Source organism: Scomber japonicus, chromosome 14 (genome assembly GCF_027409825.1).
Source record: "Scomber japonicus isolate fScoJap1 chromosome 14, fScoJap1.pri, whole genome shotgun sequence".
Classification (NCBI taxonomy): Eukaryota; Metazoa; Chordata; class Actinopteri; order Scombriformes; family Scombridae; genus Scomber; species Scomber japonicus.
This window is the reverse complement of record NC_070591.1, coordinates 14,577,823-14,599,628: the sequence shown is the minus strand read 5'-3', so window position 1 is coordinate 14,599,628 and position 21,806 is coordinate 14,577,823. Positions and strand designations below refer to the sequence as shown.

The window sequence follows — 21,806 nt, the reverse complement described above, 5'->3', positions numbered from 1 at the left end:
GAGGACCAGGATTACAAAAGAGGACATACACTGAGAACTGCTGCTCTATACCACCACAAAACTGAGACAAGCTTATACAGTAAGTGCTGTTTAAATGCTAGCCCCCCCCCCCCCCCCAAATCTACTATACATTCATTATTTATTTCCTCATTAGATTCCAGTACTCAAAGGAAACCACACTCCTAACAAACTGATTTTGTCATATCTTAACATTGTGTGATTGAGTTACTCTGGGTGATTATAAAGTAACATTTTGAGTGCCAGTTCCCGATAAAGTGATGCATTGGCATTACACATCAGGGCAAATGAAATGACCCTAAGGCAAAAAACATGACATACAAAACAGGCTGTGTAAATAAAGTGGAGCTTGTCCGCAAGGCAATGCTTCTCCCAACATTTGACCACCACAAAAATGTCTTCATTTGCAAATGACCCACTGATCACCACGTTAAAGCCTGTCATATGCAGTATATAAATGTCTGCCCACGCTGAATATAACTGTGTCTACAACAGACCGGTTCATGCAAAGAGTATGTTCTACATACAGCTCCCAATCCATCCACACCTTCTTACTCAGTTTTCTTCAAATGGCCCATTAGTCACACTCAGCATACCTTGAAGGGTGTATCAATCGCCCAACTTAAGTTATAATTCCAGTTTCAAATAATAACACAAGCAAAGTCACAGTTGCAATCGTGAGATACATGTCCACTTAGAAGACGCCAGTGAATGTAAAAGGGGACAACTGCTTCAGGAAGCATTTAAGATTGTTTCAGGTAGACAAAACACCACATTATGGAAAAAAAAGAGGCAAATAATCTGCAGGTCGAACAAAACAAAAAATAAAGCTGGAAGTTGATTATTGCAAACACAATACAGTTTGTTATCATGTTACCCCTCACGATACATCTGTGAATGTGTTCTGTGTACAGATAGAAACTGCCCTGAGTGGAAGGCACTGTATACTGTAGCAAGGTCATAATGTTTTCATCACATTATCCAGGTCCATACATGTAACGTTAACCCAACCAGGTCAGAATACATGAGGTCTGCCGTCGACTAGGCCAAGACAGGAAGGTGATCTCACGCTCTCTGTTCCCAAGGTTACAATTCACACTCTACTGGGGGTATCAGCCTTCCATGGTGACTTTAATAGAGAACAAGTCAGTGAGAAGTGAGCTTGAAGTGGTTATATGATCACGGTCAGTAGTATTGGAAACAACCAGCACTGTGAAGTGGAAGTAGCAGCCAGGATTTTATATGAAGAAGGACAGACAGATGCAGTTTTTTTTAAGTGGTAGCTCTCTGTGTTGCAGCAGCAGAAGGGAACCGTAAGCATCTGGTTAGTAAAGCTACAGTACGTTGTGTTTGCCCTGTGAACCCCGAATAACACACACAATCTGAGCCGAGTTCAGCTCAGGGTGGTCAAAGAGGACTACTCAAGTGGTACAACATGACAGCATTGGTATAGCACAATAATAAAGAAATCTTAAATTTTGTTAAGTGCAGCAAAACGCATACAATTTCAGTGTTATCCAAGAAGAACGAGACATTGACATTCATGTCAATCAAATTAGATTAACTGTTAATCTGACCAAAAAAAAAATAATAATAATAATATATATATAGATATATATCTATATATCTATATAGATATATATATAGAGAAGTGGCAGAGTAAATTTAGATTATTCTATTCCTCATCATTTAAATAGGCAACTGTATGATTCATTAAAGACTGGGTTGCTAACATGGAATAAAAATGTAATAATGGACAAATTCAAAATCAAATCTGACATTTGTGCATTTTAAAGAAATTCTAGTTACATATATATCTCTTTTTTCAAATAAAAAAAATAAAGTTAACAACCATTTGCCTAATAATATTTGAAGGCTGCACAGTACTCCCTTTGCTTTTTTTTTCTTTTTTTTTTTAGATGGGTTGTTTAAAAGAAGGCAAAAAAAAAAAAAAGTAGTGCAAGATGTAATGCGAGAGTGGGTGCTAAGAATTGGTGATGCAAATGTGAAAAAAAGATAAAATACAGAGCGGAGCTGGGCCTTTCTTTTCGAGAGCGGGCTGGCCAACTAATTGGCATAAATTGCATTGTAATATCCACTTCTGACCCTGAAACCAGACACGTCCATACTGGAGGACCCAGACCGCCCACATTCCAAAAAGAAAACAGACAACCCCCTCTCCCCCACACCTACTAAGCCTGCAAAGCCCGACAAGGTTTCCCCTCAAAATGGAGATCAGACTAAGACGAGAAGAAATACACACAGCGGGAAACCACCTGCGCATGCCTTTCACTTTCAGGACTGGCACTTCTTTAGTCTATATTTGTCTATCTTTGATTGCTTGAGATGCCCAAATCTCAAGGTGTGTCACTTATACGTGTCCCATACACACCCTGTGGCATGTTTCTATGTGGTCTGTGAGCCACGAGCGTCCCCATCAGGACTGAGAGCAGCCGGCCGGCCTTGAGCTAATACACTGCCAGAGACCATCGGTAGATGAGGGGCTTCACTCACTAAGTTCTCATATTCGCTACTGTCCTCATCTTCATCATCATCCTCATCCTCATCTTCTTCATCGTCTTCCTGCCCTGCGGCTTGTCTGTCTAATGAGTCCGAACTTGATCCATCACCATTGCCAAGGTATGGGGTGCTGGGAGTGGTAACTGGTTTCGAGCTGGCACCGGGGCCCAAGCTCAGCCCGAGGCCCAGGCCCATCCCCAGCGGGCCAGGGGTGGGGTGTCCTGGTGAGCCCACAGCTTGGGGCCGGGGCAGTAGAGCAGCACTGGTAGGGGGCGAGGACGAGGAGAGTAGAGAGTCATCCTGGGACAAGAGGTCAGCATAAGGAGGTGGGTTAGGTGAGGTACTGGGTCGTTCTGGTGCAGAGGGTGTGTGGAAAGCTATCCTGGACAGAAGAGAGGTCTCAGAAGGCTCTGTGTTCTCCTCTGGAGTGGAGTGGGAGTCTGGGTTCTGGGCTTGATGGAGCCCTAGGGAACACAGACAGACAGACGTAACTAGTAACAAGGTCAAAGGTTACTGTTGCAGGGTAAAACATGAACTTGTTTTTCACGAAATGTTTGCACATAAAAAGAGAGCAAATCAAGTTTGAGTGGAACACTGATGAAATATTTAAAATAGGCCAGAGGGAAAGGGAGCAACTCTCAAAGTCAGGATAAATGAAATGCTATGAAGGCATAGTTTAATATTTCTTATTTTTGCTGTTTTCTTTTGATCTCAAGCCGGTATACATTTCAAAACACAGCACACATCTTCATTTGAACGTGAATATTCCACTTTATTGAAACAGATACGTACTTCTCTCCTCTTCTGCTGTCTTGCTTTTCCTGAGAGCAATTTGTTGTTTGAGTTTGTTCACATCCTCCTGAATTTTCTCCTTCACACGTTCACTTTGTTCTACCTCCCCACACACAGCCTACAAACAAGACAAAGAGGTGAAAAGCTCAAAAGGTTTAAATCAAGTTGAAACTAATTCTCTCTGATTCATTTAGTTGGACTAACAATTTCTTAGTGTAACCCATTAGACATCCATGATCTGACTCACCTGCACTTTATCTTGTAGCGCGCTGTAGACTTGAAATATTGTTCGGATATCCTTCATGACACCGTCTTTGTCAAAGAATTCAGCCCTGGAGAGACATTTGGCAAAATATACTTCCATTACATCATTCAAGACATAATAAATAACATCACAGTAGAGACCCACCCTGTTTGTTCATCTGGATCATACATTACAAACACACTAGACATGTCTGCTTTCTGGAAACTATACTAACCAATTCCACTGTCAGTCACATCAAGATACCAGCTAAATTAGGTAAGGTGAAAATAGAGTGATCTTATCAAGAGCTATTAAAAAGGGCAGGCTGAATCCCGGAAGTTCAGACAACACTAACACAGAGCGTTTAGCTCATCTTAGACACACTGGGTCTAAGTTTAGAAACAACAACACAGAAATACGAGCATAGGCACGTGCAGGCTGTCACGTAGCAGCTTTCTACTGCGGTCAGTTGCCAAATTAACTTAAATGAATCCTACTTATACACAAAGTCAAGTTTAAACTAGAACATAAATAGACACAGAGAGAGAGACACACACACATAAATGCAGGGTGTCCTGGGTGCCAGGGTATTACATTTGCATATGTGCCCTCAAGGTGAAGCTCTAGTGGGCAGTCAGATGAAAACAGGTGGCTGCTGCAGTTACACATCTATCAGAGGAGACACATGTCCTTCTACCAAAAATGGGAGTTAGCAGTGACATAGCAAAAGAAAAGGTGAGCATCCAAACCTTACCCGTGCTCTTTGATGACCTTGGCATAGTTGAGTGAGGTGTTGGGCACTGAGGAGACTTTGTATTCCTGCTGGCTTGTGTTGCCAAGGTTTGGGATTGTGAGGGTGATTCTCTGGTTGTACCTACTGAGAAGAGATGACCAGTTAACACAGTCAAACATGATTTACTTTTTCAGGCAATCAATACCAAACTTTAATACTGTATAAAATTATTTCTAAACCTAATACAAAACTATTTTTGCATTCACAAATTACCCGTACTTTTTAAATTTAGTCAGATGGATTCTGGTGAGTTATAAATCTGAAATTAAAATAATCACCTTGTAGTTATAGTTTCAACATTTGGTGACCCTGATCATGCATTTTCCACACCATTTCTTTAAACTCAGTGACTCTCTCAACATAATTATATCCATATTTTAACACATTCTTATGAAACATGGTGCACAGTCATTTATCAGATATTACTGTGACAAGATGAATAAGGCCATGAAAAATAAAACAATCACATCACTTGTGCACTTTTAAAAAATGTATTTATCTATTATTTATTTATTTATCTGCATTATTAAATTGCATCATGCATTCATTATGTCTGGCTTTCAAAGTGGTGGTGTAACTGCTGCAGTAGGCACACGGTTAAAGCCTGGAGGGTCAAACCGTCCACCAGCATGACAAGCCTGTGCATGACAAACCCACACAGAGTTCATTTACTTATTGGATAAATTAGCTGAGTGTGTCCTTTTGTGTAAGTGTTTACTCATTCTGGTCAACATGTCTGCGTGTGAGCCCGTGCATGCCATCATTACCTGCGGCTCGGTCTGAAGAGCACATACTCCAGTGCGTGTGTGGAGCTGTTGGCTGTGGAGATGAAACTGAAAAGAAGGAAGACGAGGTCGGGCACACCAAGCAGCTGAGTCAGCTGTTTGTGGATGATCTGTTCCCTGAACGACATCTGCTGCTGCGTATTCCTTCGGAACCGGTACCAACCAATGACATTCTGCATGCAGAAGATACAAGTCATTTAAAATGTGTTTAATCCAAGAAAGTCTTACTAATCCAACCCCAGACTCAGGACCAGAAATCACCAAACAAACAAGTAAACAAGCGACCAAAAGACCAAATATAGTATCTGGAAGAACTGTATCTAAAACCTAGGACATATACTGCAGCATGATTACAATACAGTGATACATTTTGTTGTATACTGTTAAATTTGATGTCCAAACTGGTGAAATCCACAAGGTTAAACATTTATATTTTGGGATACACGAGTCAATCACATATATATTTTGCAAATCACTTATTAGTTGACATTAAAATCTAAAATGAAAGTATAAAAAATAAATTGTATGTATGATGATTTGGTAGTATTTTTTATGTAACCATGGCTCAAAGTTATCACCTTCACTGAATCACTCAATATTTTACAGGATATCAGGCAGAATGTCAAAATGTCCAAAAAATTAATAAACAAACTCACTTTCCGCCTATCTTTAAGAATGCTGTTGAGATTTTCTTCATTGACTTGGCCTGCGTAGTCATAAAAGCTGGAGAGAAGGGGAAAAAATGAGACAGTTTTAAAACAGATTGATCTTGCTGCTCTTCCTCTGTTTTAGCCTACTCCTGTTTGCCTGTCTTGTCAGATGGGGCCATCTGCTGTCCAATGTCAAACAGGTTCAGCCTATACAAGGTAACTGATGTATCCATTTAAAACTGTCACTAAAGTGATTGGTGAATAACAGATACCACGGAGCACTTATTTATTTATTGGGGGGAAACTACAACAACAGAAGGAAGATAAATACAATTATCACAAATGTATTCATTATAAGACTCATCTGAAATAACATTATCTTAATCAGATAGAGTATTTCGCCATCCAACACTCATCACATACGTAGTTGCCACAATAATTAACAATGACTTTTTTCACAGATCAATATTAAGTCCAACAATGGTTCTTATAAAATAGCAACATACTTTAAAACGGATTGTTTCCCAAAAAAGCAATTCTGGCAAAAATTGTTTGTTTGCTGATTCTTTTTTTTGCCTTCACAATGATAACAGTAATGATGATGATGCTGACAACTGGTTGTTAGGAAATAAAAAGTTTAAATCTTACCTAAACAACTGTGCACAAGGATCATGGTTATGGATTTCTGTTGGAAACAAATGGCAAAAAGGTTTCAGTTACATAGCATTATATATATATATATACACACATATTATATAAGCAGCTCTTTCTAAGCATGATCCAACTTTATGAAAGGGATAGCTGCAGCCCTTGATTATGCTTGGCTGAACCGTGTCAGAAGCTGTTGTAAAATACTCTATAAAAACACACCTGTGACTGCATTATAAATTACTGTGCCACTTACGCTACAAATTGTTCCAAAATGTCAGATTTTACTGTGCATTTTGATTTATTGGGAGGGCTGTGTCAATGAGACGTGGAAAGAGATGGACAGGATAGAGGAGGAAGGTAAAATAAAAGAAAGGAGACCCACTGAAATTAATGAGAAGCTGGAAAAGTCAAGAAACAAAGCCGGGACTGTTAAACAGACTATGTGGTCTGTTCACTGTTTTCAGACCTGGTGTGCCAAGAAAGATCTGACTATTGATTTTAAAACAATTAGCAAAATGGAGCTAAAGCAGGCTCTCTGTCACTTTTATGCCATGGTAAAAAACTTTAAAGGCATGCTTTACACACTAAATGTTGCAGACAAAATACATTGTTTGGAAGAATGATTATTTCTTATCATTTAATTATGGTATATTTTGTTGCTATGTGTGAATTTGATGAAACCTTGGCAGATGTACATCGTAGCAGTTTTCTAAAAGCAATAAGCCACAAGAGCCTGTGTTTTACAGTCATTTTAGAACAGCTATGGAGTGTTAAGCATGACGCAGAGCTGTAAACCATGGCCTCTTGCGGCTTATTGCTTTAGTAAACCACAGTGAAGCCCTAAATTCACGATACAGAGCGGCAACCTTGCTGACACACAATATATTTTAGTGTAGAGACACTGGTCAACCACTACATATTAATAAAGCTTTTTGATGCTGTTAAAGTTTTGTTTGTAAACAAAGCAGTTACACAAACATAAAAATACCTATTTTATACATGAGACTTGTGTAAAGGGGAACCTGCACTGCAGAAATTCTTCAGTTACTGATGTTACACTGACTTTCAGTTTCAAGTATCTTAGTTTACGATACAAAGTCCCAAACAAAGAGGACTTTAACTCCAACCACTGACTAATCTGCACACTGCACACACTAAGTGCTCAGCACAAAGCTGCTTACTGCCCATTTTCATCACACACAGTTACATTTCACATTCATATGCATCAACATAAGCTTCTCTTTGCAGGACTGAAGGGGTGAAGGAGAAATTCATGACTCAGTAATACCCAAGTGAAAAATAAGTTACAATTAATTTGTAAATGTTTTTTTTCTAATTGAGAATACATATTGACAGGTTGAAATTTGATGCAGATTCAGTGGCTCTCCTGTAGTTACACTGGCTGATGATCATTCATCTTTAATTGAGACACTCTTTGGTTTTCCTCTTCTTTAAATATCTCCGGTTGTGTCTGTGTGTTATGTTGGGTTGGTTTCGTAGCCAGAACTCAAAGCAAAAATGTTTACAACAATGATGTCATCATGCTACTTATTTGACAAAATAATGCTGATGTTAATCTACTCATGAATAGTGAGTTTAAAGTCCATAAAACAGATATTAAAGACTATGTACACTTGAGACAGGTGTTTAACTTACTGTGGCTGATTAAACTTCTCCTCACATTAAAGTTTGGCAGTGTGATCAAAATTAAGTACTTATAAAAATGCTAAGTGTTATCTTTAACAGATGCAACAATACCAAGAGGAGACTTAGGGAGATGTCAGTCAAGCTCAGTTTGTACATACACACATAGTTATGAAAGAAGGTCTAAACAAATAAACACCTCTGTGGACAGACCAGTGTAGTGAGTGTATAAGGGCTTTAACAGAAGTGTGTGTTGTACTAACAAACCATGCCTTGTTTTTTTACATAAGGTGCAAAAACAAAGCACTAAGCATTGGCATTCTTAACAGCAACAATTTTTTGACTTGTCATAGCGGGAAAAGCACAGGTGTTATGAATTTAATTAACAACAAAAGGACCATAAAACTGAAGCAGCTAAATTAAATTCAACCTAATTAACTTAATTATTTGCAACTGTGCTTTTTCTACTTTGACATATCAAAATGTCTTCTGTGACAAAAGCCTATAAAGTAGAAATAATGTGTATTTCTTAACTGTCTCTTAAGGCTGTCATCACAAGACGAGCGTTAATCACTAGGCACTCATCACTTTACAAGATACCACAAGTGTTTTGAGTTATTGAATTCAGGTCTTACCTACTACCTGGAGCAGTTCTGCACTGCTGATCTGTGTGTCACTGATACTGACAGTCTCTTCTTGCCTTACATCTCCTAATAGGAAGCCCTCCTGTACAAACACATTTTAAGATTGAAGTTAGAGCAGAAACACATTAATGACTCATAAGATAGATAGACAACTGATGTAAATTTAACCAACAGCCATTTCAATTTATTGCATTTATTGCATTGAATTTCTTCTCTGATTGATACCCTTATAAAGTTAATCATGTTTAGGCTTTGGACTGTTAAACATGTGAATAAGCGGTTAAAGACAAAAGTTGAACAATTAACAATAAAAACATACATACAGATTAGCGGATACTGAAAATGATCATTTATTGCAGCCCTAATGCAGCAGTAATGTAGCATTAAATAGAATACAAAATCATAATACAGATAGATTATATTTTCATATAAATGTTTTGAATATCAGATTTCCCTTGCCACCTCGATCATTTTTAAGTTGCTGTTTCATCTGTGTGCAATCACTTCAAGTTCAATAATAATAATAATGATAATAATAATATAATAACAATAATATGTTTTATTTATATAGAACCTTTCAAAAATTGTGTTTACAAAGTGCTTTACAAACATAAAAGCAAATATAAACAATTCAGTTACATATAAAAAATGATTACAATAAAATCAAGAAATAAACAAAGACAATAGTACAAGCCAATAATATAATACATCAGGTGGAATACAACTATAGCCTGTATTTGTTGCCATTTATTTTCTATGTATAATTCTAAAATATTATCTATGCTCTGTTCTTTTCCTTCCACCTATTGCACTTTTTTCTACTCAATGTTTCTACTGTTTGACTGCAGATGCTGGTGTCATGTCATCTCAAGCATTTCATTGCATAATTGACTGCTATGTTATTCTGTGTATATACATAACATGAGTATCACAATATGACTTAATGTCTGCATACTCAGACGTTTATTCAAGTGTCATCTCAAGCATTTCATTGCGCAATTGACCGCTATGTTAATCTGTGTATATACATAACATGACATGAGTATCACAATATGACTTAATGTCTGCATACTCAGACGTTCATCCAAGTGTCATAAAATAACATGTCAACTTTTAGCCCTGGGAGTAAATAAAGATGTTTACTTCATGAGGAAACATCATCTCTGAAACCAGAAACATTATCCTCATAGCCTTTGGAGTGAACACCAGTTCCTCCTCTCAGTCAGGCGTTACAGAGCTCTTCCGTGCAGGCTGAACAGATACAAACACTCCTTCATTCCTCAGTCCATTACAGCCTTCAACAAACATCCCACTGACCAACAGGAGCAAAGGCTGATTGTTGTTCTTATTGTTGTTTGTGTACCGATCTGTGTGGTGAATGTGGAAATGTGCAATAAGAGATCATGTCAGTAGCTAATGCAGCAGATGAGATCCTTCAGAGTTTTACCTTTTATTGAGGATCTCAGAATTTGGAGTATTTTTTATTAGTTAGTTTTTATCCTGAGTAATTTATATGAGATGCGTACAACAAGCGCCATTGTGTGTCCAATCCAATGCAAATTTCCCTTTGTGGGGACGATAAAGCCTTATCTTCCAAAACATTAGACTCCAGCTGGTAAATGTCTTGGAAAACAACCTCGGCTGACTTGCTCATTCCTGCTTATGACAGGAATGCAGGCAGACTTGTAATACGCGACTCTCCACCTGCCTGAAGTCTCAAATCTAACTGACAAGAAGAAAAACAGCACCAACTTTAAACCTTGCTTCTACAAAGAGTTTGTAAATATCTTTGCATAATGAAAACATGTTTACAGCCTCTTTGCTAAAGACAGTTCTCCCTTGACGCTAAACGCTGCTAACATTAGCTATGCAGAAAAACAAAACACAAAAAAGAGGTCAACATTTACTTTTCTTACTTAAGACATAAAATGTGTTATCCCCTTATTCCTAATTCAAGTCAGGGCGACAATAAGATAGCAGGTCGAGGTGACTAAAGATATTAGCAGCACACACAAGACACACGGAAGTCACTTGACTCGGTAGCTTTAGCTAGCATGCTGAGTAGCTGACTGCTGAGTATTTCCTGGACCTCAAACTTTCCCAAACAGCCTTGCCCCTCATAATATGGTATTAATTCATATATACGTGACTTAAGTTATGATTTAATATTTAAGTATTGAGCTGTTGTTGTACGTGAGATTGCCTAAAACTGCGAGTTGAGTCTTCACCTTAATGTAGCCACATAAGCTATTTTTTAAAGAAAATCACACCCGCCAGTAAATAGACGGGACCAGCTATGATGACACTGGAAAACAACACAAACTATAGGCGTCTAGTCAACAATCACACACATCGCCGAGCTACGCGTATTTGAGCAGCCACTGCATCGTAGCTTGTCAACAATATTTTTGGATACTTACATGATCTGAGTTGCTGTTGGCGCTGTGATAACACACAGAGCTAAAAGTGTAACCTGAAATAGATGCCGCCATGATGGAAACATCCCTATGATCAATCCCGATGCCCCCCGCGGTTGCAAAACACGCTCCTTAGACGCAGTGTTTTATGGGAAATGTAGGCACCGATCTGACAGCCCTATAAACAATACTCCACAGGGGAGGATTAGGGGTCAGTGAGTTTTTCGGTCATTCAATTTTCTTTTCAGGAACGAGTATTGAAAAACAAAAAACGAGTGGTTATTTGATTTACGTTTTAAAATAGGCCTATAAATGATTCAATTGTTCATGGTCAAAAAGGGATGAGCAGAACTTTTTAAAAATTGTTTGATTTTCTTTTCATATTTAAAATAGTAAAAAAAAAGAAAAATCATTGACAAAGGGAAACAAAAAAGGACCAGTTTTCTTATTTTCTGAGACCAGATGTCGTCATCAAGACAAGAGCCTGTGTATTTTACTCTTTTTTAAAAAAAAAATGTCAACAAATCCTCCATTTATGATAATAATGTTCAGTTTTTGTTTGAACTTTTCTCAATGTTGTTTAAAATCTTTATAATTTTAAAGGTGCAAGATTGTACTACTGTTGAAATCTACTGCAATATATGGACAGGGATTTCTAATCTTGAGTCCAGTGCAGTTTGACCCCAGAATAATTCAAGCCTTTAATCTTGTTACTAACAGGGTATTTTGTCAGAGGTTAAGGCCATTATAACACTGGTTTAACTTACTTTTATTTCCTTCTTGGTGTGAGTAATTGGGATGGTATCTAGGTATCCTTGAGTAACATATATGGTATTATCATTAGGTGACATTAGATTCATTATAGTGATATTTATTTATCATTTGAAATACTGAAATCATCAAGGATAGTGTTATGATTGCTATTTTGATCTTGAAGTTTGTTCTAAAAATCTGCTTAACACTGTTCTGTTTCAAAGTATATACCTTACCAACACTGCTAATGCGTCGAAATAAGGACAACTCAGATACGGTCGTAACTGAAACAACTGGTCTGTTTTAACCATATTTGCTCAGATGTCACTGTTATGAGAAAACAAATAGAGTTATTTGCTGAATGCAATGGTGTTCCTTATTAAGTGCAAATAATCTTTACTTACCACGCTTAATTTCTTACATTCTTATCTGTTATTACATTTTAGGTAAACCCTGTGAGGGGAACAAAGGCCAGCTAGGGGAAGGTGGTATCCAACAAGACAGTTCTGGCACTATTGAAAAAGGCCAGAACTGCACTGCACTGTTAAAATAACCCAGAGCTGAATCATGAGCTCTCACTGATTCAAAGCCAGGGCTGTATTGTACTGCTTAAAACATCTAAATGTCAGCTCTCTACTTGAAAGAGTTACCAACCACAACCATGACAAATAAAATCTCAAACTTTAAAATAATATATAGTACACTGTTAAAGTAGTATCCATCTCCTATCAAGTTTATATTTTCATTTGCCAGGTTGTTTGGATGGCTGCTTTTCTGGTTGACTTCTGGATATTATCGTGGTACCTGTGGTGTCAAATAACAAAAACAACAACAACAACAGTTTAGGAATTAATAACCTGATTACACAAACATGCATGATAGATGTATCTACTTGTATTTACAGGAATATTGGTCAAATTGAATCTGTTTATTACAGTGCAGCTCCTAGAGTCTGGTGTAGGTGCCCTGCTGGTTTGTTGCTGCAGTAAGTTGACCTGTTCCAAGACTCCAGCTGATTTCAGCATATGCTATAAATTATGCTCCAGTAGATGCTCTGTGGTCAGGACTGGAACTCCAGAGACAAACTCAATCTAATGTGGGTCTGAGGGATGCATCATTCTGTTTCTGGGCATCCCCTCGCCATCATCCAGCTGTCTGGCTCATGTCTGGCAAGTAACTGTCATCCTTTGGAACTGAAGCAGCATTTAAGCTCCATCTCCCAGACTCCTTGTTTCAGACTTACCTCAAGAAAAAAACAAAAACATAACAATCTGTATATGGTGACATTTTAAATTTGTAGTAGTTTTTGTAGTACTTCTATTTGTAATTGTAATTATAAATACATGTTAGGGTTAGATGCAGGATAGGAAATATTTTCTTAGTTTGTGAACCTTGTGATTGTAAAAACACACTTTTATTATTATCATCATCATTATTATAAAGCCCCAGATCAGGGATTGTGTGTTGTTTAGGCCACATGTTGCTTTGGCTCTTGAGCACTGACTGAAATCACAAGGACAAGTTGGGCAAAATAAGAAAGACAGTTCAAAAAGTACAGTCAACATCAATAAATAATACAAATAAATAAAGGCCAGTATCTGCAAAAGTAAGACTTGAACCAAACCAACCTTGCGTTCACAGTTGTTGCAGTAGACGGGTAGGTTCAGGTCAGTTTGTGTAAAATAATGTTAATTCGTCTGAGGTATAATTTAGAGGTTTCAGGATCTGAGCAATAGGTTTACTTTGTTATTTTCATAAATTCAATATTTCAGCATCACACTGTAATTTGGCTGTCTAGTCAGTTTTATCTCGACAGGTAAGATGAGTGCATCCAGGAAGGTTTTTATTGTGTTTATCACAGCTGTTTCTTTTAGTCTGTGGGGATCTGTTGGGTTAGGAAGCCTGTTTTGTTTTGTGTGCTCATGATTTGATTTGGCGCCACCTGCAGCTGTTCTCTTCAATAGATGATGGTCTGTCAGGTTAGTGTTAAACTACATTCCCCCCACACGGACAGGATTTAAAAAATATATATTATTCTAAATATGAAAAGAAAATAAAACCATTAAAAAAAGTTCTGCGTAGGTGCTGATTGGCCGAAGAGGCTCCTGTGTATCTGGGCTCTATTTGGGTATCTGGGAATTATAGAATTCAGATTCAGTTTTTCAATACAATGAACGAACAATACAAATTCAAATTATGTGATTCAAATTCAGTTTCTGGTGGCACATATGTCATATGGACACTGCTGTATGAGCTTCGGCTGCGGTCCTTTGAAAAACTGATGATGATGCAGCAAAATAAATTTGCCTAAACGGAAGATGGAGTCTTATCTTTTTAAGAGTGCAACAGTAGCACTTGGAAAATCTGTTTTTAGGAGTGAAATGGGGGAACTGCTGGAGTTTCTGTGCAGTGTTGGATTAAACAAAATATAAAGAGCTAAACCAATAACAACCAGTGGAGGGCAGCAATACGCCAGTGCAGCGTCTAGTCTGCCTAAACTAAAGAAGAAGAAGAAGAAGAAGACGCGCTGCCAGACAGCCTCCAGCATGGAAGTAGCCACAGAAAACACACATGGAGATACCTCGGGTCCACAAGAAGACAGATGCCCAGATAATGATTTTGGAACTTCAAAACTCGGAACGAGACAATAGTAAGTGCTGTGATCCGTTTTTAACGTAAAATGTATGATGGTTGCTATTAGTTTGCACAGCAGCTACAGCACACAACAACAAAACAAACTGATATCACGTTTCCTCACTTTTAGGACTTTTTAAAAATCGATAATAGCCACCAGTCATTTAGGCATTCTTATCCACCAAACGGTACCACAGAAATGTATCAATTTTAGAGTAGTCTGAAACCAGTGCTTTTTGCTCACATGGATGACTTACATTTCCCTAATCATTTGACACTATTTTAATATGAACATCAAACATTTAACATTATAACATTATGACTGACAATAAGAAAAAGCTAAGTCCCTAGGGCTACCTATTCAACAGGTATTCTTTAAAAAAATCTTTTTCGTGTTTAATCAGCAGTTTGTCATCTGTGACTACAGTATTTACTAATTGTCAATGTCCATCTTTTTCTGCAGTTGGGAAGATGCATACCAAAGAGAACTTGAGACATTCAAAGACATTGGGGACGTTGGTGAGATTTGGTAATCATAGAGAGTGCTGACACACTTTGTTTACAAGATGTATTGTTAAGGCTACAATAAATGGAAAGGTTCATAATCTTTCAAGTGGGTCTTTTAAACCACAGTCAGATGTCCCCATAAACACTGAAATATACTTGCTGTAAGAATTCCTGTTCATACTGGCTGTGAAAAGATCCCCCTCAGAGGTGAATGATGGGGGACAAAATCCACAGTTTGTCCACACAGTCATTTTGTGCAAAGGGTTTATCTGAAGCTTATATGAGGCTCCAGCAGTCTGAATTAGTCATATCAAGTGGATATCTGCCACCTTTAGTCTTTTTAGCATCAAATTCCCTCTTTGTGTTTCCTCAGACAGAGTTTCCCTGTCGAGCTGCAATGGGAGTATAGTAACAAAAAGAGACAAAGACTGTAATTATTATATGTAATTTGGACACCTGAAGGTTCAAATTAGCATCAGATAAACTTAAAAAGTATTTTTTTGCACAGAAGGAGATTTGTGCATTTTGACCCCCAGCACTTCCATTATAAGTGCATTATGAAGGGATCTTCTCATGGTCCATATAAACAAGAGGAATAATCATTGCAAGAAAAAACCTGTTCCAATGTTAATTTGGGCACTTGACTGTTTTCTGACTTGTGTGAACTGGCCTTCAAACCAATATTTCTACCACTTGTTATTTCCTTAGTGGCTCAGGCATGACTATGCCATATCAAAATGTTATGATTCCTAACCGTAGACTAGTTCTGTATTTTTGGTTTCTGACAAAAACCTGTCTTGTTGCTAAAGTGTGTGCACATTTTTGTCTTCTTGTAAGGTTTGGCGAGGGAAGCATGAGCCGCGTTCTGCGATGGATGGAGAGAGCCAACATCCCAGAAAATGCTGCCATTCTTGACATTGGCACTGGAAATGGAGCCTTTTTAGTTGAACTGGTGTGAACAGAATAAAAACACATCCATTTTGACACTATTATGATTTGTATTTCAAGTGCATGGCATGTGAGAGCCCACCCAAATTACAACAAATCACAAAAATATAGCACCAGCTGTGGATTACCAGGAGTAACAGGAATATTACTGGTGGAAAATTGTCAATGCTTAGAAAGCCACAATCTGAATGCCTTTTATTTTTGCAGCAGAATCCTAAACTACCTCAAAACCTTGCCAAATAACTATCTGCATGACTACCTATGACTTTGTTAGAGGTAGGGGAGAGAAAACTGTGATTTAGGGGATCTGAGCCTTTAATTGATTGTTTGTAGGTTAAACTAGGTTCACTGTAACAACAGTTGATAAGCTTTATTCTCTATCTACTGTGTCTTTTGTGTCTAGGCGAAAAGCGGATACAGGAATCTGATGGGGATAGATTATTCTCCAGCATCTGTAGAATTGGCCAAAAATATCCTGCAGGCGGAGGACTTGACAGATGTGACTGTAAAGGTGGGTTCAGTTACAGTAGATAAAGAGTGCTGTTTGCAGGTAATATTCACTAGTGGTAGCCTTTATTTCACAAAATATCAAAACACATTTACTGGCCGTATGGACTGTATTCTTCACATGGTTATGACATACGCCAGACATACTTCTAAACTATGATATGAAAGCTTTGTTTTGTAACAAATGAAGCGTTTAATAGTACTGCTGGTGCATTAACACTGGCAGGCTGAAATGCATATCTTTTCTTTTATGTGCATTGACACTTTTAACTGATTTCTGCTACACTGTATGAATATTTCTAAGGCTAGCTGAACATTCATGAATCAACATTTTGTGCAAAAATTAAATTCACTGCACTTAAATGTTCCAACATATTATTTCACTGGATCTGGTGGTTCCCAGGTTACACACAAATAGCCCATTGATGCAAAATTAATAACCTTCATTCCTAAATGCCAGTGATACAATGTAGCTTTCAGCATACAGTGGGCATATGCCCATGTCTGGGCCTTGGACGGTTAGAGGAAACTCTCCTGTGTTTACCGTTTGGGGAGAGCTGGATAGGAAGAAGGCCCTGAAAGTGGTGGATGTCTGCCCACCATTCAGATTTAAAAGACCTCAAATCCCAAATGAACTGACAGGATTTAACACATCTACTAACAAGTATATGCAAGAAAAACAGGGCTGTGATGATGAGTGCGTTTTCCTCTCCTGTGTGCATAATACAGTTGCATATAGATTCAACGCATCACACAGCTATGACGGTGTGTGCTTTGCTTGGGTAGAAAGCCTGCCATCGATGTCAATATTGACCTTAGCTGGACTGGGGTAGCACAGTGGTTGTATGACCGCGTGTGTAGGAGAGAGAAATGGTATGTTGGCATCTTGTCCATATCTCTAATACTTCAGAATGCCAAAATAACTTGTGTGAATGTGCTTGTTTGTGCATGTGCAGCCCTGCATGGAGTCTGAAGGAGTGTGCAGAGTTTCAGCCATGTGATAAAAAAGCGTCTTGCCTCAAAGGTCATTCTCACTCTCAAGTCTTCAAGCCCCGTCTCCGTTTACATTAGTCACTGTCTACTGCTGCTTTGACATTTCACCTTCATACATTCTTCTTTCAACATCCTCCCAGTTTTTTCTCTCATTTTACAGGCTCACACTCAAATTGAACTCTGTCAGTTACGAAAATACAAGAACATTTCTGTCTCCAGTGAATCACTGTTGATCCTCCTGCATAAATCTCAAATATTGTGACCCATGCTTTGTGAATATGTGGCTCTTGAGCTCACCCCAGAGATCTGGTGTTCTGCCCCCTGTCCAGATAAAGGGCTCTTTTCACTAGTGGTATGGTGGGTCAGCAACCCACAGAGAATTAACAGCGGTCATGTCAGCAGTTTTAATTTAGTTTAAGTTAGTTTTGAAGTGATCCAGTGAGGTATAACACATTTAATCTTGGCTGATGCTGAAATATTTCCTCTGCAGGTAATGATATAAAGTACCCCACATCTAAAAAGTCAGACTAAACAGTAGTTGCCAAAATGTACATTTGCTGTAGGGGTGTTGTTAATGTCAACTTGTCAACTTTTCTTCATTTTAGGAGGTGGATTTCTTAAACTCACAAGGGGAACTAAAGGGTTTTGATGTCTGCATCGACAAAGGAACTTTTGATGCAGTAAGCCTAAACCCAGATAACACCAACCAGGTCAAAAAACTCTATGTAGAAGCTCTTCAAGATGCTCTTAAGGACCAAGGACACTTCGCTATTACTTCCTGTAACTGGACAAAAGAGCAGCTGCTAGATCGATTCAATGATGGTGAGGGGAAATGCATTATGAAATTAATTATTTTTGGCCTTATCATTTATTTTGATTGATTATTGTTCAATCCTGTCATCTGTTTTTATGAGAGAGCTGTGTGGCTCACCAAGACAACCCCAAAGTACATTATTTTCAACAAATCTTGACTAGTTAGTCTAATTATGTCAAATCACTCCTTTATTTATTTTGGTTGTGACTTAATGAAGCAATTTCCATTTTAATTTTTTTCTGGCTGCCTGCAATGGCATAGGTGAGGTTTTCTCATTTTCATGTGAACTCAAACGAAAACATGTAGACTTTTTAAATAAATATGTTTGCATTAGACTAAATTACCATTTACAATTCAGTAGTACTCACAGATGTTTTTTGTGGTAGATTAGTATGTTGATTTTTATATAGAACCTACATGATTAACCGACTGCCTGGAGGGTAAACATTAAACATTAAAATCTGAAAATACATGACATAGTTCTTTGGAACATTAAGTGAATTTTTGCTATGTTGTGAATGACTTAAAAAGCTGGGGCAAAAATATAATCCTTTAGGTGTACATCAGTGTGATTTATAGCTGTGTCTCTGACATGTAACGTCTTTTTATTTGGGAGGTTTGTTGTCTGACACTCAGTCAAAACACAGACACGGATTCACAGGCACGACAGTCTCCTGGCTGGTTGTCAAGCTGCGGGGCAACAACAGCCTTGTAAAGTCAGAAATTCGGCAAGTTTCCATAAGCTGTCACTGTTGTCAGTGTAGTCACTCTGGAGAGCCTGCAGGGGGCCAAAGGGCCATGATATCTCATCTGTCACACTGACAGCCTGTCTTTACTAGGCCCCAGGATGCACCACAGATGGCGGATGGATAGTTCTTGACTTACAGTTCTCCTCCTAACCCCTCTGTAGTCATAGGCAGCAAGAAAAGACTCTCGGGCATCTGTGTTTAAGACAGCATGTTGATGTTTTAAAAGTTTGGCAGTAGAGTGTAAATTACTTTGGAAGTTTGCATAATTCACATTTCTTAACCTGCACATTTTCTCTGTGTTGCTTCACAGGATTTGAATTTGTACAGGAGTTGCCCACACCCAGCTTCCAGTTTGGAGGCAAGAAGGGCAACAGTGTGACAGCACTCATCTTCAAGCGAGTACATTGATTGTCAATGCACCAGCATGGGAGGAAATTTATCTTGTTATGTCCCATTAACTCAGCAGCCTTCTGTTCAACACAGGAAATCATAGAGCCTGTACCAATTCATAACAACATTATCATACAGGAACTTGATTATTTAAAAAATGCGGTGTAACGAAGCAGACGTATGGTGCCATAAAGTGGGACCGTTCTTTTTAAATAAATGAATCTGTTTTTGTATTGTTCCTGTTGTGTTATCTTTACAATGATCTAAGGTGGTAAAGGCTCCTGATGATCTTTTTTTTCTTTTTTTGGTAATGTAATACATTTACAGAGACAATAAACAAGATTATTTAATTAATTTCAATTTCAAGGTTATATACAAACATGTGAAATGGTGCTTTCATGGTGGAATGTATTGCCAATATCTCATGATTATGATTACAAAAATAGTAATTTTCTATCAATTTCCTTTTTTCTTTATTCTGAACATCTTCAATGCACAGGTATATCTGATAACTCCTGTCTTTCTGTGGATTATAAAACTAAAACCATCATCTGTCCTTTTCACAGAATATTATTCATGTCAGCAATACAGAAATGACAAACTATTAGAGTTTTGATCATATAAAATGTTTTCACATGAAACCTCTTAGCTCTGATTAACATTATCTCTCTGGCCCTTGAAGAAATGCTGTTTTGATGTAAAAGAAGGTTACTGTGTCTTGTGGCATCCTTTAATTTGTTGAACTCTTCACCCTCCTGCATCCGCTGACACTTATTGACTGTAATATTACTCAGCTGAAGCTATTAGTGCTAATAGTTCAGCAAGACAGGGATTCTCTCTTTGTTTGATTTGACTAATTATCAGGCCCAGTTGCCAAAATGTATAAGATAAGACATTCCTTTATTAGTCCCACAATAGGGAAATTTGCATTGTCACAGCAGCAAGTGGACAGTAATATAATATAAGAGCAGCAATAAGAAAAAGAATAGAGAACAATAAATACTATACGTGTTAAAAGAGAAAAAGATCATTTTTACTCATTATGTTGTCCCCTATTCCATAAATCATATAATGTCGCCTCCAAATATAATGCCGCCTCCAAATTACTTTGCAAGGACCTTACTAGTTAGTTAATTGCATCCATCTTTTATGTCATGTGAAAAATAGCCTCTGCCTAATTGGCTAAACCAGCAGCACTTGGGGTCCCGAGAACCATGATTGAGAACTTCTGACATAATGAATAAACAAGAGGCCACAGCTTCTTTGAGGAGGGAAGCTTGTCTGTCATTTCCTCTTTTAGCAGCATCATTAATAACTGCCAAACCCTGGGTCCTAATTGGAAGCTGTGCCAGTGGCCCATTGGGAGCCATCGATGTTGAGGCATGCTGTTGAGTAAACACATGAAAGCTTTACAAGAATTACTGCCTGGAATTTTACAAGGCTCTGGATATCCTGCCTGGATGTGCATATTATGCCTACAAACGTAGGCACAATTCTCTCAGAGACTTTCCCATGAAGTGAAAAAAAAGCTCAATTAAATCTCCACTCCTTTACCCAAATCAACACTTTTCCTTTTGTGTTTGAGACATCTTTTAGTTAGCTTGTTGAGTATCTGACACAGGAAAAGTCATTATTCATTACATTTTAATATAACGTGGGTGTACTGGGCCTACTCATTTACTTTTGCACAGGCACTGTTGCAAAGAGACATACCATCATTCCTAACAGTGATTTCTGCAGTTACATGAATGTAATGATTCAGAAAAATACTCTTAGTGAAGTTGAACTCCTGATGAGTAATTTACAAGAATCAGTTTACAGGTAATTACAGTTGTGGCAATTATCTTCCTGACACTCCCATTCATCTGTTATATGGAAAAGGGAAGTTGGAAGACTTTCTTTTCTGCAATCTTTACAAGTATTTCACTACCATCCACCATAAAGTAAAATAAATCATAAAACTTTGGCTCTTGCTGGTTTCAACTGAGCTGTACAGTGTATTTACCGCAGTCAGCTCTTTCACAGCTTCTGGGTTGGCACTCGTTTGAAGCTACACTTTTATTCCACTCATAATGTTAACCTATAAGGTTTTAGACTCAATGCCATAGCCCACTGGCTGCCCTACCAGCATGAATACCACGCTTTCATTTTAACCTCTCAAGTGTGATACTGCAAATATTTATGTTTTTTCACTCCATCTCCCTGGAAACATGTTTGAAGGTCTCTTAATAGGATTTTCGTGGATTGATTGAATTACTGCACCCGTGTAGCAGTGAAGTTTTCCATGGCAGGAGATCCAATGTGGAAGTGGGAAAGATTCATCTTTCAAGGCATTTCAGAACTTTTCACACTC

General features: G+C 38.0%; 2 protein-coding genes across 2 annotated transcripts; one reads left to right on the top strand and one right to left on the bottom strand.

Moving 5' to 3' along the window:
• Positions 1-1,947: 1,947 nt before the first annotated feature.
• On the bottom strand, positions 1,948-11,235 carry abraxas2 (abraxas 2, BRISC complex subunit). Its single transcript, XM_053332993.1, has 9 exons — positions 11,162-11,235; positions 8,733-8,823; positions 6,451-6,487; positions 5,809-5,875; positions 5,135-5,325; positions 4,329-4,451; positions 3,578-3,662; positions 3,331-3,448; positions 1,948-3,002 (listed from the first exon to the last, which is right to left on the bottom strand). Exons 1-9 carry the CDS (start codon positions 11,231-11,233, stop codon positions 2,425-2,427), a joined length of 1,362 nt encoding a protein of 453 aa, XP_053188968.1. The 5' UTR covers positions 11,234-11,235; the 3' UTR covers positions 1,948-2,424.
• A 3,211-nt stretch (positions 11,236-14,446) lies between these two features.
• eef1akmt2 (EEF1A lysine methyltransferase 2) lies at positions 14,447-19,745 on the top strand. The gene is made up of 6 exons (XM_053332959.1): positions 14,447-14,561; positions 15,009-15,074; positions 15,890-16,004; positions 16,404-16,511; positions 18,106-18,322; positions 19,374-19,745. Exons 1-6 carry the CDS (start codon positions 14,458-14,460, stop codon positions 19,469-19,471), a joined length of 708 nt encoding a protein of 235 aa, XP_053188934.1. The 5' UTR covers positions 14,447-14,457; the 3' UTR covers positions 19,472-19,745.
• Positions 19,746-21,806: the final 2,061 nt, after the last annotated feature.